Source organism: Vipera berus (genome assembly GCF_964194415.1).
Source record: "Vipera berus genome assembly, chromosome: Z".
Lineage (NCBI taxonomy): Eukaryota > Metazoa > Chordata > Lepidosauria > Squamata > Viperidae > Vipera > Vipera berus.
The window spans coordinates 60,126,073-60,144,441 of record NC_138205.1 but is presented as its reverse complement, the minus strand read 5'-3'; the positions used below and the strand labels follow the sequence as shown (position 1 = coordinate 60,144,441).

The following is an 18,369-nucleotide window of genomic DNA, read 5'->3' as shown; positions in this document are numbered from 1 at the left end:
ACATACCTGAAGATAAAGAGGAAGATATAGTAGAAGTGATTATTAATCTATTAACAGAGGCCCTAAAAATTGAAAGATTGGAGATTCAGCAAGAAGTAAATGAAATATTTAGAATGAATTCAAGCTATGTAAGGAAACACAAATTGCCCAGAGAAGTCCATGTAATATTTATGAAGAAAACAAGGGATGAGATATTGAGAAGAGTCAGAGATGACCCATTACAAGATAAAGGTAAAGAAATAGTAGTGTTGAAGCAGATTCCCAAGAGAATAAGGGATACTCGAAGACAATATTATTTTTTGACTACAAAGCTGATTGCAAAAGGAGTATATTTTAGATGGCTGGTGTCAGAAGGGATTCTAATCAATTGGAATAATACAAGATATTGATTGGATTCAGTGTGGAAGGCACAGGATTTTGATGAAAGACACAGAGCATTTCTGGGAGAAAGAACACAATATCAACAGTTTTTTTATTCATGGGTCAATTAGCAATCAGTCAAAGTTTCAATTCAATATGTTTAGCCAACTTAAGTCCTTCCTGTAAATTCTTCTCTAAAAGATTAACCAAGAGCCAAAGTTTTTCTTATTCTGTAAACAATTCTTAGATTTAGACAATAGTCCAGGTATTTTTTCTTTCAGACACTTTTTAATCTTATGGCTGGCTCTTTACTCTTTACTCTCCTACCATCGGGTAGGAGATATAGGAGTATAGCCAGCCATACCAATAGGCTGAAGAACAGCTTTTATCCATGGGCTGTTAGGTTGTTGAACAGGAAATAATTTTATAATTTTATGTATGACTGACTTGTGAGGCCAGTGTGTTGTGCAATTAGCTCACATGGTGTAATAAGATGGAGGGTTTGTTGTCACTGTGAGTTGGGGGGGCACGAAGGGAGGCTCAGCCAATCTCAATGTATACATGGTTGTACTTTGACAATAAAGGTTCATTCATTCATTCATTTGTTCATTCATCTCTTTCTTTGTTTGCAGCTGTATTCTTGAAGGTTATTTAAAATTCAAGGGAACAGATTATTCTTTGTTTCTGGGTGTCCTGCCAATTTCTGAGTCATTGTTATTAGTCTTCTGTGCTGTGATTCTTCACTAGGTGTCAGTAGTTGTTTATTTTCCAGTTTTTTCAGACAAAAAGTTATTATTGTTATATATTTTTATATAATTTTATCAAAACCCTTTAGGGTATAGTCTTAACAATTTTTTTAGTTTCTAGATTTCTCCAGACTGTAGTATTTTAAATTTCATTTCAATATATTTGTTTCCCCCTTAGTATTAATTTGCCGCTTCTATCTATGAGGGAGTGGAGATATAGTCCCCTCCCTTCGCTTTCAGAGGTTTTCTTGCTTTGGGGGTCTTTTCCAAGGATTCAGTTAAAAGATAGAAGAGAGAAGATCGATACTCTCACCCGTTCCAAGCACACTGTTCACTGATGTTCTGGTTCGTGCTCTTGGACTTTGGCTGCAAGTAGCTTGGGCTAGACGCTGATGTACAGCTAGCCTTTCTCCTATCTAGTTGGAGGGCTTCCCCTGGATCAAATGAAATGACTGCCATCATTTTGTGATCAACGGAGTGACCCTCCTTCATGGGCACCTGTTCACGGCAACTTCAGACTCATTTAAGGTGCCTCTGGCAGGGCGAAACTGGCTATGGGGAGCAGAGCTTCATTATCCTGCGGCCGCATACTACAGCACAAAACCAGAGGTCCACATCAGCCCTTTTCCAATCCTCAGGTACTTCTCCGGTGCTCCAGGATTTTTATTTATTTATTTATTACATTTTTATACCGCCCTTCTCCCGAAGGACTCAGGGCGGTGTACAGGGCAATAAATACAAAAAACAGGATACAAAAGTTAAAAGCGAATTAAATAAATAAATGCCCAAAGTTAAAACAATAATTAAGATATATTAAAACCCCAACCCTAACCCATCAGACCAGGTCAGACTGCTCAAATAGATACGTTTTTAGATCGCGCCGGAAGGAGCGAAGGTCGGGGGCCGTCCGGAGCTCAACCGGCAAGCGGTTCCATAGGTCTGGCGCGCCCACAGAGAACGCTCTCCCCCTGGGGGCCATCAATCGACATTCTTTGATCGGAGGCACCCTGAGGAGGCCCTCTCTGTGGGAGCGCACTGGACAGAGGGAAGTTGACGCCGGCCGCAGGTGTTGCCGTAGATAACCCGGACCCATGCCATGTAGGGCTTTGTAAGTCATTTGTCAAACCTCGTCCTGCAACAAGCAGGGCAGGTGCCGAACACAGGAACGAGAGACTTCCGCTGCGGTCTAGAAGCACTTTATTCTTCAGGGCAACAGCCGCAACAAGAAACAAAGCCAGTGTTGGCCGCTACCTGCAGCCAACGCTATTATATACACACCCAAAAACCCCACCCATACTCCACCCAAACACGCCCCCGCCCTCCCACTCTCTATAACTTCCCCACCCCTCCCCTACAAGGCCTTTCGCCCGTCGCCCAGGCAGGTAAGCCCCCTCCCATGTGTTGCCGCCACCGTGCACCTCCCCCTCAACCACTCCCTGCCGCGCCCAACTCCGAACCCCCGTCTCGCCATCCACGCCCGAGGCCCCCAGCCACCCGGTCACCGCAGCGGGGAGGGACCCATCCCCTAATGGCGTCGCCAGCTCCCGAACCACACAGTCCTGCGCAGGCATGGCGTCGGCCAGAGGAGACAGCCGCAACGGCGGAGTCTCTGAAGCAGTCCGCTGCGAGGCCGAAGCTCTCGAAGCCTCCCAGGCCGCCGAGACGCTAAGCCGACCCGAGCCTCCACCGGGCAAGCCGCAGGCCGGGGAACCTTGCGCAAACGCGCCGCCGGGCGAGGACAGCAGCCGCGGCGCGTCCGGAGGCGGCAGAAGTGGCGGTGCGAGTCCCGGAGCCTTCCGAGCCGGGGAGCCGTGCGCAGACGCGCCGCCAGGCGAGGTCAGCAGCCGCGGCGCGTCCGGAGGCAGCAGGAGAGGCGGCACGGGTCCCGGAGCCTTCCGAGCCGGGGAGCCGTGTGCAGACGCGCCGCCGGGCGAGGTCAGCAGCCGCGGCGCGTCCGGAGGCGGCAGGAGAGGCGGCGCGGGTCCCGGAGCCTTCCGAGCTGGGGAGCCGTGTGCAGACGCGCCGCCGGGCGAGGTCAGCAGCCGCGGCGCGTCCGGAGGCGGCGGGAGTGGCGGTGTGGGTCCCAGAACCTTCCGAGCCGCCATGGAGCCTGGTGAGGTCGGCGGGAGGAAGGCAGGGTGCGCCGGGGGGGTGGAGGGGCCCCCCTTCGAGTGTCGGGCTCCCGAGGCCCGACATGCTACCCCCTCTACCAGGGGCCCACCTGGAATGCAAGGAGAGAGAGGTGAGCAGTCTGTAACATGACCAGCAGTCCTCCCCTGGGTCCCCCCCGGCTTCCCCGGGTATTTCCGGTGGAAAGCGCGGAGAAGGCGTGGTGCGCACACATCCCCATCCCGTACCCAGGTGGCCTCCTCCATGGGGTACCCCTTCCAGAGCACCAAGTATTGCACCCGCACCCTCCGTTTCCGGGAGTCCAGGATCTCCTGTACCTCATAGTGGTTGCCGTGTACCGGCCCTGGGCCGCCCTCCCCCACCGCCACAGAGGCGGTTGTAGCAGGCTTCAGCAGGCTACTGTGGAAGACGGGGTGTATCTTTCCAAGTAGGGGGGGTAGCCGGAGTCTGACGGTGACAGGATTTACTACCTGTATAACCCGGAAGGGTCCGAGATATTTGGGCCCTAGCTTTCTACATGACACCTGTAGCCGCAGGTATTTCGTGGAGAGGTAGACAAGATCACCTACTTTAGGAGGTGCAAACGGCCGTCTCTTCCTGTCTGCCTGCTCTTTGTATGACCCTGCAGCTCGCTCTAACGCCTTCTTAGCTATCCCCCACACCTCCTCCAACCGGTGCATCCACTCCCCAGGTGTGCAGGATGCCGGGGTCCCCTGGTCGCACCCCGCGATAGGAACGAACTCGTAACCAGAGACCACTTTAAAGGGGGAGAACCCGGTGCTGCTATGCACTGCGTTGTTGTAGGCTACTTCCGCGAAGGATAGCAGGTCCACCCATTCAGACTGTTGGTATGAAACATAACAATGCAGGTATCGCTCCACCGCCGCGTTTGCACGTTCCGCAGCTCCATTTGTGCTTGGGTGGTACGCCGAGCTCAGGCCCTGTGTTGCTCCGATATAACGCACGAAATCCCTCCAGAACCGGGCCGTGAACTGTACCCCACGGTCGGAGATGATACGTCGTGGCACCCCGTGGAGACGATAAATGTGTTGGACAAACAGCCAGGCCAGCCGACGGGCTGAAGGCAACCCCTTGCAGGGGATAAAGTGGGCTTGTTTCGAGAACAAGTCTACTACTGTCCACAAAACGTTATATCCCCTGCTTTCCGGTAGCTCGACCACAAAGTCCATGGCAATGTCCTGCCAAGGTCGTACGGGGTCTGCCACCTGTTGCAGAAGGCCTGCCGGTTTATTAGTAGAGGGCTTGGTGGTTGCGCAAATGCGGCACTTCTGCACGTAGCTCTCAATGTCTCGCCTCATGGTTGGCCACCAGAACTGGCAGCGGGCCAGATGCAGGGTTTTCACGAACCCGTAATGACCTGCCTGCCTGGCGTCATGGCATTGATAGAGCGCTTGGTCCCGTGCCGCCGCAGGCACATACAGCCTGACCCCGTGCCAAGCTAGGCCGTCCCGCAACGAGAGGATGTCGGGGTGCGCCTGCATCCATTCATCAGTCGCCAATGCTCCCTTACAGGTCCGCAGGAAGCCGTCTGTCACGGCGTTGGCCCTGTGCTCCGCCTCCTCCACCGGGCGGGGCGGCGGTACCAGTGCCTGTACTACCTCCTCTTTCCGACAGTCATATTGTGGTAGCCGAGACAAGGCGTCCGCCAGGAAATTCCTACCCCTGGGCACATACTTGAGACGGAACCGGAAGCGCTGAAAGTACTGGGCCCACCGTACGTGTTTCGGGGACAGACGGCGGGGTGTTTGCAGGGCTTCCAGGTTTTTATGGTCCGTCCAAACCTCGAACTCCTGGCTAGCCCCCTCCAGAGGGTGTCTCCAAGTCCCCAAGGCCCTGCGGACCGCGAAGGCCTCTTTCTCCCAGATAGCCCAAGCCCTCTCCGCGGTCGTCAGCTTCTTGGAGGCGTAAGCGCAGGGCCGCAGTTCTCCCATCGCATGCCGTTGCAGAAGGACAGCCCCAACAGCCACGTCGCTCGCATCAGCCTGTACTACGTAGGGCAGGTCTGGGTTCGGGTGTCGCAGGACGGGCTCCTTAGCAAACTGTGCCTTGAGCGTCTCAAAAGCCTGCTGGCATGTAGTGGTCCACGCTAGCTTCTGCCCTGGCCGCGGCAATGTTGCCATTTGTTTTGTCCGCAGTAGATCTGTGAGCGGCAGGGCAATGGAAGCGAAATGTGGAATAAATTGACGATAAAAGTTAGCGAAGCCCAGGAAGCTCTGCAACTGTTTCCGGGTCCGTGGGGCCTGCCACTGTTGGATAGCTTCCACCTTCCCCGGGTCCATCTCCACCCCGTTGGAGGACACCCGATATCCCAAATAGTCCAGCCGGGGCTTGTGAAACTCACATTTAGAGAGCTTCACATATAACTGGGCGTCCCTCAGCTTGGTCAGCACACTCCGAACTAAGGCGACATGCTCCTCCAGCGTTGACGTATATATGAGGATGTCATCAAGATAGACTAGGACCCCCCGGTACAAATGATCATGCAGGACTTGGTTAATCAACTGCATGAAGACCGCGGGGGCTCCTTGCAGTCCAAACGGCATTACCCTGAACTGAAAGCTCCCCAACGGGCAATTGAAAGCCGTCTTCCATTCATCGCCAGCTTTAATCCGGACACGGTAGTACGCCTCCCTGAGGTCTAACTTGGTGAACACCCGGCCCGTAGCCAAATGAGCTAAAAGGTCCTTCACCAAAGGGAGGGGGTACAAGTGCTCTACACATACCGCGTTAACCCCCCGATAATCAACGCACAGTCTTAGGGTCCCATCTTTCTTCTCCCTGAACAGGACAGGGGCCGCCATCTTAGACCGGGCGGGCTGGATGAACCCCCTCCGCAGGTTCTTGTCTATGTATTGGCGAAGCTCCTGCATCTCCCGGGGTGCCATTGCGTACATGCGGGGTTTCGGCAGTTTTGCCCCTGGCTCCAGTTCGATAGCGCAGTCCGTGGGGCGGTGGGGTGGCAAGGCATCACACTCCTTCTCATCGAAGACATCTGCGAGATCGCTGTACTCCCGTGGCACCTGTGTCTCAAGCCCAGCTCCCACCCCCGCGGCCCCCTCTGGCCCACCGATCCCCTCCGGACCCATGAAGGAATGCTTTGCAGGAGGCTGGGGCCCTGTCCCGAGACGAAGGTGTCGGCACCCCCCCTCCCACCAAACCGTGGGGCCCCACCTGTCCAACCACGTAAGCCCCAGGATGACCGCCTCCGTCATGGACGGCACCACGACAAACCGGAGAGCCTCCCAGTGTGTACCCAATTCCATTCTCACCGGTGCCGTTACACGCGTAATGGGTGCTCCACCCAAAAGGGACCCGTCCACCTGCTGGAACCGGAGAGGTTTGGGGAGCCGCTGGAGGGGGATACCGGCCTCCCTTGCCATCACCAGGCTGATAAGGCAGCGCGTGCTGCCTGTATCAATCAAAGCCTTACACTCCCTCCTCTCGCCTGTTCGTGGGCTTATCAATGCCACAGGCAGCACAAAAGGGCACACCGGAGCACTTACCATCGGGTCCTCCTCGTACTCGTGATCCTCAGACCCATCGGATGTGTCAGTCCGTCCATCCGCCGGGCCCACTGGACGCACCGGTGTCGATGTTCGGGGTGTCTTGTCGGCCACCCGGTACGCTGTTCTGGAGCGTTCCGCAGCTCTCCTGGGGGTCGGGACCCGCGCCACCGGAGGGTTGGGCCCTGGCCGTGGCGGAGGTAACGGGCAGTCCACTGCCCGGTGGCCCGGTTGGTCGCATCGGAAGCAGCGGATTGTTGGACGGGGCGCCGGTAGGGGGCCGGGTTGTGTCACCGCCGGCCCAGGCTTCCGGTTCTCGGTCTTCGGCCCCTCCGGGGCCCTCCAGGCTCCAGGGCCCACTACTGGCCTGCCCCGGGTGTCCTGCAACCCAATATCCAGCTCCACCGCCACCCGGAACCAATCCTGAAGCCGTGCAGGAACCCCCCGCACCACACATGCCCGCCGGAGAGCTCCATCAAGGCCGGCCCGGAAGTGGTGCACCAGCAAGCGCTCGGGCCACAAGCGCAACCTGCCCGCAACCCTGCGGAACTCGTGCACGTACTCCTCTGCTGGCCGTCCTCGCTGCCTGATGGCTAAAACTCCAGCTTCCGCACGATGTATGCGGGAAACATCCTCGAAGCGGATGCGCAGGGCTTCCAGGAACAGCCCCACGTCCCCGAGTTCACGGGCGTGGTCACTGTAAAGGTCCGCTGCCCAGGTGGCAGCCTCTCCCTGAAGGCACGCGGTGACCGCCACCACCATCGCCCACTGTGATGTATAGGCCTGGGCATACCCGTCCAGATGGTTAATCACCTGACCTAGGAACATAGCCAGGCGGTCGGGATGCCCACCATAGGTTATGGTGAGCGGTGGGGGTCCCCACACCACACCCGGACCCCAATGCCCAACAGGTGGACGGGTCTGAGCCTGGGACACCCCCACCGACCTGGGTGCCGGACGTCCAGGGCCTCGGTCAGGCGTTGGCCATGCATCACGCCCTCCTTGTGCTCGCGTGGATGGGGCCCGAACGCCACCCTCCCCAGGCACCTTGAACTTCGGGCTGGCCAGTCGGAAACGGGACGTCGCTGGCTGACTGGGTGCCTCCCCAAGAGACCACTGTCCCGTGTCTTCTTCAGGGCCCATGGCCACCCAGGAACCACCGTCACGTGCCCCAACTCCTCCAAACCTATCGCGCAGCATGTCCATAGTCTGGCTCCCCGGTGCAGTTGAATAGCTGTATTCCTCGCCGTTGTCATCGGTCAGCCGACGCTCCCTCCAACCCAGTGGAGCCCCACCGGGCAGGCCCGTTCGTCCTTGCTCGAGCCCCATGCGCCCCAGGATCGAGCTCAGCCACCACTCCCCCCCCAGGGTCTGGCTACTAGCACCCTGGGACTCCACCGCAGGGTCTGCTGGTGGCACTTCCCGCACTTTAGGCCGCACAGCTGGCTGGGCGTCCTCCAAGTCCCTCTCCGCAGGGGATGTCGCCTCCGCCCCGGCCACGTCAGCCTCCTCCGATCCAGTCTCCAAAACGGCCCCTTGCAAACCCTCTGCCATGGCGCACAAACGGAACACAGCAGAAAGGCAGTAAGGCCGCAGTGCTATGGAAACGCTGGCTTTCTGTCAAACCTCGTCCTGCAACAAGCAGGGCAGGTGCCGAACACAGGAACGAGAGACTTCCGCTGCGGTCTAGAAGCACTTTATTCTTCAGGGCAACAGCCGCAACAAGAAACAAAGCCAGCGTTGGCCGCTACCTGCAGCCAATGCTATTATATACACACCCAAAAACCCCACCCATACTCCACCCAAACACGCCCCCGCCCTCCCACTCTCTATAACTTCCCCACCCCTCCCCTACAAGGCCTTTCGCCCGTCGCCCAGGCAGGTAAGCCCCCTCCCATGTGTTGCCGCCACCGTGCACCTCCCCCTCAACCACTCCCTGCCGCGCCCAACTCCGAACCCCCCTCTCGCCATCCACGCCCGAGGCCCCCAGCCACCCGGTCACCGCAGCGGGGAGGGACCCATCCCCTAATGGCGTCGCCAGCTCCCGAACCACACAGTCCTGCGCAGGCATGGCGTCGGCCAGAGGAGACAGCCGCAACGGCGGAGTCTCTGAAGCAGTCCGCTGTGAGGCCGAAGCTCTCGAAGCCTCCCAGGCCGCTGAGACGCTAAGCCGACCCGAGCCTCCACCGGGCAAGCCGCAGGCCGGGGAACCTTGCGCAAACGCGCCACCGGTCGAGGACAGCAGCCGCGGCGCGTCCGGAGGTGGCAGAAGTGGCGGCGCGAGTCCCGGAGCCTTCCGAGCCGGGGAGCCGTGCGCAGACGCGCCGCCGGGCGAGGTCAGCAGCCGCGGCGCGTCCGGAGGCGGCAGGAGAGGCGGCGCGGGTCCCGGAGCCTTCCGAGCCGGGGAGCCGTGCGCAGACGTGCCGCCGGGCGAGGTCAGCAGCCGCGGCGCGTCCGGAGGCGGCAGGAGAGGCGGCGCGGGTCCCGGAGCCTTCCGAGCCGGGGAGCTGTGTGCAGACGCGCCGCCGGGCGAGGTCAGCAGCCGCGGCGCGTCCGGAGGCGGCGGGAGTGGCGGCGCGGGTCCCAGAACCTTCCGAGCCGCCATGGAGCCTGGTGAGGTCGGCGGGAGGAAGGCAGGGTGCGCCGGGGGGGTGGAGGGGCCCCCCTTCGAGTGTCGGGCTCCCGAGGCCCGACATCATTACTAACACCTTGAATCTCACCCGGAGGACAACCGGCAGCCAATGCAGCTCGCGGAGCAAAGGTGTAACATGGGAGTATCGGGAAACTCCCAGCACAACTCTCACGGCTGCATTCTGCACCAGTTGGAGCCTCCGAGTGGACTTCAAGGGCAGCCCCATGTAGAGAGCATTACAGTAGTCTAGACGAGAAGTCACGAGCGCATGAGTGACTGTACGTAAGGCATCCCGGTCTAGATAGGGTTGCAACTGGCGCACCAGGTGAACCTGGGCAAAGGCCCCCCTAGTCACAGCTCCAATATGCTCTTCTAAGGAGAGCTGTGAATCTAGAAGGACCCCCAAGTTGCGTGCCCTATCTACGGGGGTTAATAGCTCACCCCCCATGGCCAGAGATGGGATAATTGGAATTTCCCGGGATGCCGGCACGAACAGCCACTCAGTCTTGTCAGGGTTGAGTTGAAGCCTCTTCCTCCCCATCCAGACCCGGACCGCCTCCAGGCAACGGGACATCACGTCGAGGGCATCACTGGGGTGGTTCAGGGTCGAAATGAAAAGCTGGGTATCATCGGCATATTGATGATACCCAACTCCGAAACCACGAATGATCTCACCCAGCGGCTTCATATAGATGTTGAACAGGAGAGGCGAGAGAACCGATCCCTGAGGAACTCCACAAATGAGAGGTCTCAAGGTCGATCTCTTCCCCCCTGCCAACACCGACTGCGAGCGTCCCAGAAGGTAGGAGGAGAACCACTGAAGAACTGTGCCTCCCACTCCTAACCCCCTGAGACGTCGCAGCAGGATACCATGGTCGATGGTATCAAAAGCCGCTGAGAGGTCTAAAAGGACTAGGACAGAGGAGCAGCCCCTGTCCCGAGCCCGCCAGAGATCATTCACCAGTGCGACCAATGCCGTCTCCGTGCTGTACCCGGGCCTGAAACCCGATTGATACGGGTCTAGATAATCAGCTTCATCCAAAAACAAAGGGAGCTGCTGCGCCACCACGCTCTCAACAACCTTCGCCAGAAAGCGAAGGTTGGAGACCGGACGATAGTTGTTTAATATTGCTGGGTCCAAGGCAGGCTTCTTGAGGAGGGGTCTCACCACCGCCTCCTTCAAGGCGGCGGGAAAACTACCCTCACTCAAAGAGGCAGTAATCACTGCCTGGAGCCAGCCTCGTGTCCCATCCCGGGCCGCATAAGTCAGCCAGGAGGGACACGGGTCCAACAAACACGTGGTGGAGCTCAGCTTCCCCATGATCTTGTCCACTTCTTCAGGAGTTACAGGGTCGAACTCTTCCCAGATTAAATCGACAAGGCTGCCCGTATCCTCATCGTCAGACTCTGCCCAGTCGGAGTCCAGACCGGTCCGGATCCAAGCGATTTTGTCCGACAGAAATCGACTAAACTCCTCGGCTCGACCCTGCAAGGGTTCCTCCCTCACCTCCTGATTAAGGAGACAGCGAGTTACTCTAAACAGGGCGGCCGGGCGATTATCTGCGGACGCGATGAGGGTGGCAAAGTGGTTAGACCTTGCCACCCTCATCGCCGCGAGATAGGTTCTCGTAAATGACCTTAGTCGTAACCGGTCGGATTCGGATCGGCTGGATCTCCAACAGCTCTCTAGGCCCCATCTCCGACGCTTCATCTCCCGGAGCTCCATGGAGAACCATGGAGCCCATTGGGATCTGCGCCGGGTCAAGGGCCGCATGGGTACAACTTGGTCGAGTGCCTCTGTGGCTGCCCTTTCCCAGGCTTCCATTAGGGCATCGACCGAGCTGTGAGCAAAGGAGGCAGGTGGGGCCCCAAGCGCCGTCTGGAAACGCTCAGGGTCCATCAGGCACCTAGGACGGAACTATTTTATTGGCTCAGCAACCCCACGACAGGGAGTGGCAAAACGGAAGACCAACCGCAGGAGATGATGATCGGTCCATGACAGGGGTGTAATAATTGGGGAACCCCCCTGAGATCATCTAACCACTGTCCGGATAGAAAAACCAGATCGAGCGTGTGACCCCCCCATGAGTTGGGCCCTGAATAACCTGCATCAGGTCCATGGCCGTCATGGAAGCCATGAACTCCCAAGCTAACTCAGATGATCCCCCCAGGGATGGTAGGTTGAAGTCTCCCAAAACTATAAGCTTGGGGAACTCAACCACCAAACCTGAGAGGATATCGAGAAGCTCAGGCAGGGCTGCTGCTACGCGACTAGGCGAAACGTACACCAGCAGCAAACCCAACTGAGCTCTAGGGCCACATCTCAGGAGGAGGGACTCACACCTGACTATCTGGACTATGGTGGCCTCCTGCGGACATAAGGTCTCCCTCACAACAACTGCCACTCCACCGCCCCTACCCTGAGCCCGAGGCTGGTGCAGCACCCGGAAGCCTGATGGGCTAAGATCAACCAGGGGGACCCCGCCCTCTGGGCCCAACCAGGTCTACGTAATGCAAGCCAGGTCCGCATGCTCCTCCTCAATCAGCTCACGAATGAGAGGTGCTTTATTCATAACGGACCTGGCATTAAAATACATGAGCCTGAGCTCAGGTGGCTGCTCATCCTCGCTCCCGGTACCACGGGCCGAAATCAGAGGGTCGGAGCGCATCACCGCTTGAAGACAGCGGGGACGCACTCCCGGATATTGATGTGGCCCTCTGTTCATACACCTGCGACCATTCCCTACCGCCGTGGGAATAGGCAATCCCACACCCCGCTCCGGGGCCCCATAGGCCCCCAGCCCAACCCCCACCACGGCGCGATCAGTCCCCGACCTGGTCTGAGAAACGGTTGGTGGAACCCCCCTAGTTTCCAACCGAACCTGTAAACCCACCCCCCTCCCTAACCCCACAAAACATTTAGCTAAAAAACACACCAGGGGCCTCTTGTTAAATTTGGAAAGGAGGCTCCTGTCCCTGCCCAGCTATCTCTCGGGGTCCAAATAGTTGGGCCCGTCATCAAGAGGAGAAATAAAAAAACAGGCGGGTCGCTCCCAGGAAGGGGGGATACCCCTGAGAGCAAATAAATCCGTGCTAGAGTAGTGTAACCGAGCCATAGTTGTCTATGAGAGTCCAGCAGGGCAGACCCATGATTAATAGGAGGATCTTGAATCAGAAGAAGATAGATGTCCAGACCGCCACACCAACTCCACTGTCACTAGAGTTTGAAAGATATGGTGCAATGGTTCTGAGATAACATTTGCCAGTTCCTTCATAACTCTGGGACATAATCTGTCAGGTTCCAGTGATTTATATTCATCAAGGCTGGATAGGTGTTCTCTTACCATTTTCTTGCTTAATTTTTGTTTCTAGTTTGTCTTTTGCAGTAGTTTTTTTTAGTATGTTGAGCTATAATTTCTTTTTGTGTGAAGACTGATGCAAAGAATGAGTTAAGCAGCTCTGCTTTCTCCCTACTGCCTGTCTACTTCCTTGCCATCTATTCTCTTTAGTGGACTTACAGTTTCCTTGACTTTTTTCTTGTTATTAATATGTTAAAAGAAACTTTTTTTATTGTCCTTGATTTCTGTTGCAACTCTTTGTTCATTCTGAGCCTTTGCTTTCCTGACTTCATCTTTGCATGTTCTGGCTGTCTACTGATAATCAGTCTTATTTATGTGTCCCTCTTTCCATTTTTGTACTTGTCCTTTTTGTCTTTCAGTTTGTCAGAGAGATTTTTGTGCAGCCTTGTTGTGCAGGTTTCTTCTTTTGTGCAGGTTTCTTCTTCAATTTCTTGTTTTTCTTTTTCAGTAGTATTGTGCTGGACTGGGCTTTTATGATCATATTTTTCAGAGTTTCCCATGCTTCTTGTTTTCCCATTTAGGATTTTCATCCATGGAATCTTTTCTAGGTTCTCTCTGAGTTTGTTAAAATCAGCTGTTTTGAAGTTTAAAACACCGGTTGAATTATTTTCTACTGCTTGTGTTCGCATTATATTGAATTTCAGTTTGAGGTGGTCACTTTCACCCAAGGTTTCGGCAACTTCAACTCCCTCTATCAATTCTTCTCTATTAGTAAGAATTAGGTCCAGTATAGCTTTACTTCTAGTTCCCTCCTCCACCTTTTGGATGATTAAAGTTGTCGGCTGGGTTGTTTAAGAATCTGTTTGATCTCCCACTCACAGAGTTTGTTTCCCAGTTGATATTTAAATAGTTGAAGTCTCCCATTACTACTGTGGTATGCTTCCTACATATGTTTGTTAATTGGTTGGCAAAGAGTTCATCTATTTCTTCTGATTGGTTGTGTGGGCTGTAATATACACCTATAGTAATGCCACTTTTTTCCCTTTTATATTGACCCATATACATTCTGGAGGGATTTTATCTTTGATCATGTGCATTTCTGTAGATATGTAGTGTTCTTTTACATATAATGCAACTACTCCTCCTCCTTTTGTATATCTATTTCTTTTGAACAATTTGTATCCATCCGTCAGTACATTCCAGTCATGGGTTTTGTCCCACCAGGTTTCTGTAATGCCAACCATGTTATATCCACCCTTGTGTACTATTGCCTCTAGTTCACCCTGTTGCTTGGCAACTTCAGAGAGTTCTGCATGAAACAGATTATCTGGATTCCTTCCAGTCAGGATTCAGGCCTGGTTATTGGTTGCACTTGTTGGTGATCTCTGGAGAGACTGGGATGGGGATAGTGCAAGATAACATTCAGGTACTGTACATGTGAAAATTTATTATATACAACAGATTATAATTTATTGCTATTGAGGAAAATCATAACATCCAGCCAAGATTTTTTAAATATTTATTTATTGTTTTATCATAGAGAATAAAATACAAAATAATAAAACAAACAAAATGAAACAAAACAAAAGCGCACATTTAATCTTAACAAAACAAAGCAAAGAAAGTGTACAAAAAAGGAAGAAAAAATGATCAATTAAATTTAACATATAACATGTAGATTCCACCCTGACTGGGTGCGAAAAGAAAAGAAAAAGCAGTCAATTGTCTTCCCCTTTTGTATGTTTGTGTGTGTATGTGTGTATATGTATATTTACTATATATAATCACAGATGGTTAACTATCCATTATATTAAGCGCGTAGAAGGTCTACAAATGATTTCCAGTCTCTTATAAAACTGTCTAGTCCATTATCTCTAATCAAAGCAGTTAATTTCATCATCTCTGCTAGTTCAGTCAATTTCAAAATCCATTCTTCAACATTTGGCAACTCTTTCTTTTCAGTGTTTATTTATTTATTTATTTTATTTTAATTCCATTTATATCCCGCCCTTCTCCGAAGACTCAGGGCGGCTTACAAGCTTAGCAGTAGCCTTCATTCTATGTATATGCCTGCTTATTAGGGCTTTCACACACACCCCAAGCGGCATTATTACAAAGTCAGCTTAATTGCCCCCAACAATCTGGGTCCTCATTTTACCTACCTCGGAAGGATGGAAGGCTGAGTCAACCTTGAGCCTGGTGGGATGCGAACCTGCACTAATTGCAGGCAGCTGGTGTTACTTAAGGAGGCATTAGCCCACTGCTCCACCAAGGCTGGCATGTACAATCCTCCCAACAGTCACCACATGAAGGAGTAGCACCCCAAATTGTTTTTCAATTGGCTTATACCTAAAATAAAAGCTTCATGTTTCATTAATATTTGTATCTTAAAATTTTTTTGCATTTTAATTGTTATCCAGTATGTTTTCACATATTTGCAAGACTACCACATATGATAAAATGAACCTGGATTTTGATTACATTTCCAGCACTTAGCAATCTCTTTATACATTTTCATTAGTCTACCTGGGGTCAAGTACCAATGAAAGTTTGAAAGTTTTCTTTCAAACTATAATTTAATGTGAATTTTTAGTCCATTTGTCCATACATTCTCCCTTTTATCTAGCATATTATACTTAAAATATTTTGCCCATTTTACAATACACTCTTTAACATATTCATCTTCTAGGTTCATCTTAAATAACATTTTAAGTAACCACTTTAGAAATCAAGTGGTCAGAGTATAAGTTAACATTCAATTCAAATTTAGTTCCTGTGAAAACAAAACTTTTATCAAATTTAAATTTAAATCTTTCAAAAATTCTGTAATAAATAAACAAGCAAATCCTTCAACTTACTAGTTGCCCTTTTGTATTTATCTTAAATCCTTCTTTTTCAAATATCAGTAACTCTCGATATGTCATCCATTTACATTCCGAAATCATCTCTGTTTTATATAGTGCTTCATGAGGTGATAGCCAAAGTGGCACTTTATCAGCTAATCTTCTCTTATACTTCCACCATACACATGCAATTGATTGCCTAATAGCATGAATCTTAAAACCAGGGTTAACATTTACTTTGTCATACCACAAATAGGCGTACCACCCAAATCTCAAGTCAAAACCTTCAAAGTCTAATAGCCTTGAATTTTTTTTAAAGTTATCCAATCTTTTAACCATATCAAACAAGCACCATAATATAATCTAAGGTAAAGGTAAAGGTTCCCCTGCACACGCGTGCTAGTCGTTTCCGACTCTAGGGGCCGGTGCTCATCTCTGTTTCAAAGCCGAAGAGCCAGCGCTTGTCCGAGGACATCTCCGTGGTCATGTGGCCGGCATGACTGGACGCCAAAGGCGCACGGAACGCTGTTACCTTCCCACCGTAGTGGTCCCTATTTTTCTACTTGCATTTTTACGTGCTTTCGAACTGCTAGGTTGGCAGAAGCTGGGACGGGTAACAGGCGCTCACTCTGTTACACGGCACTCGGGATTCGACCCGCCAAACTGCCGACCTTCTGATCGACAAGCTCAGCGTCCTAACCCACTGAGCCACCGTGTCCCTTTAATATAATCTAAGACCCAGCAAATCAATAAAATTATGGTTCTTGCTTCTGAAATCTCATTACCTTTACTTTATCACTGATATTTTTGTTATGTTGCATAGTAATTGTTTCTGTTGCTATAATTAAGTAGATATAGTAGTATATTTTTTATTTTTAAGATTGTGGCTTGTCCTGTAAATAGATGCAATAATTCTAACTCTGTGTTGATGGGTAATTTATAAAGATTTTATGAATCCATTCACCATTATTTTAAGTTATGTATGCATCTGTATTTTCAGGCTTTGCTTTAAGATGGAGGAGACTGACAGGGAAGCAGTTGCAACAGCTGTACAAAGGGTAGCTGGGATGCTTCAGCGACCAGACCAGTTAGATAAAGTGGAACAATACCGTAGAAGAGAAGGCCGTAAGAAAGCATCAGTAGAAGCACGACTGAAGGTATAGAATCATATTTTTGATAGTGTTGAATTTCTGTGTATATAGTGCTGTAGCTGTTGTCTAACCACAGCACTAATCTATAAAGTACCGTTCATAATCCTTTTATGTTATGTATCACAATAAATTAGAATTGCACAGTTAGAATTACAAAAGTTAAGACAGAAATTATTATAATTAAAATTAATTAAAAATAAAAGAAATAATTAAATTGCAAATTCATGTAAAATTAACTGTTTAATTAATTAATAAATAATTTATTTATTTAAATAAATAACATGGGGAAAATCTAATAATTGAAATTAAAGGAGATTTTGCTTAGATCAAAGAGAATAAGATTATAATTTTAAAATATACCTGGATGTGAATGGATTCTAGTTCATTAAGCCATATATTAGTTAAGATTTTATATATTATTTATATATTATTTATAAATTATTATTTATAAATTCAATTTCTTTTTGCAATTGAGGAACAGGCTCTTTGCGCTTGCTGATTTTGTTTAAACTTCAAACTCCTTTAATCACTTCCTTCTCTCCCCGTATAGTATCTTGCTTCAAGTCCTTTTCTAATCACATAGCATTCCCACTGATCTTTCTTATGCTTATATATCTTTTCATTTTAGGGGGAAAAGTATTCAGATATTAACTGAAGTGCAAATTAAATACAAATCAAAATGTACAAAAATATAAATTTACATTTAATTTCTGTGGCAGATTTAATATGCAGAATGCTAGAAAATCTTGCATGTACATTTAATAAATCTATAGTGAAGTAACATTTATATGGGAAAATGTCTATAAAGGGTTTTTAAAGCATTGTAATATATTTTGAAAATATATTTACTAAATATAAAGAAATATATTGAAAAAATAATTTTGATAAAGTAAATGAAATAATGCCATTTAAGTGAGCTTCTATTCATGTATATCCATTGACTTCTTGTTAGTGATTAGCAGACTTCTTTTGTTTCATTCTATTTTTTATTTTATTGAAAAGAAAGTTAAAATCCAAAAAAGGACAAGAAGATGTTAAAAAAGTAAATAAAAAAAAGAAAAGAAAAAAACATCAACACCCATATACATATTCTGCTAATTGAATACTGATTAATACATTGCTACAATATTGGTTCCCACCCCTTGGGAAGCAGCCCCACCCCCATTTTTTTAAAACTAGTAAATCTACGGTATTTGGAAATTATTGACCTGTCTTCTATATATTATATTAATGAAAAAATAGCTAACAGAAAGAGGAATAAAAATGCAGAAGGATCTTGACAGACTTGAACATTGGGTGCTATCTAACAAAATGAAATTCAATGGTGAAAAAAGTAAGGTTCTACATTTAGGCAAGAAAAACCAAATGTACAGGTATAGTATAGGTGGTACCTTGCTCAATAGTAGCAACTGTGAGAGGGATCTTGGAGTCCTAGTTGACAATCACTTAAATATGAGCCAGCAGTGTGCTGCAGTTCCCAAAAAAGCCAACACAGTGTTAGGTTGCATTAACAGAGGGATAGAATCAAGATCATGTGAATACCACTTTACAATGCTTTGGTAAAGCCACACTTGGAATACTGCATCCAGTTATGGTCACCACGATGTAAAAAAGATGTTGATAAAAGAGTACAGAGAAGAGCAACAAAGATGATTAGGGGACTGGAGGCTAAAATATATAAGGA

At 50.3% G+C, this 18,369-nt stretch overlaps 1 protein-coding gene across 4 annotated transcripts in view; it reads left to right on the top strand.

Annotated features, from left to right (window-relative positions):
* EXOC3 (exocyst complex component 3) overlaps positions 1–18,369 on the top strand; it is a 97,266-nt gene that overhangs the window by 11,372 nt on the left and 67,525 nt on the right. For all 4 annotated transcript variants that reach the window (XM_081345337.1, XM_081345338.1, XM_081345340.1 and 1 more), the window contains exon 2: positions 16,535–16,691. In XM_081345337.1, coding sequence (XP_081201463.1) covers positions 16,548–16,691 — 144 coding nt within the window. In that variant the 5' untranslated portion in view covers positions 16,535–16,547. The remainder of the gene's footprint in view (positions 1–16,534; positions 16,692–18,369) is intronic.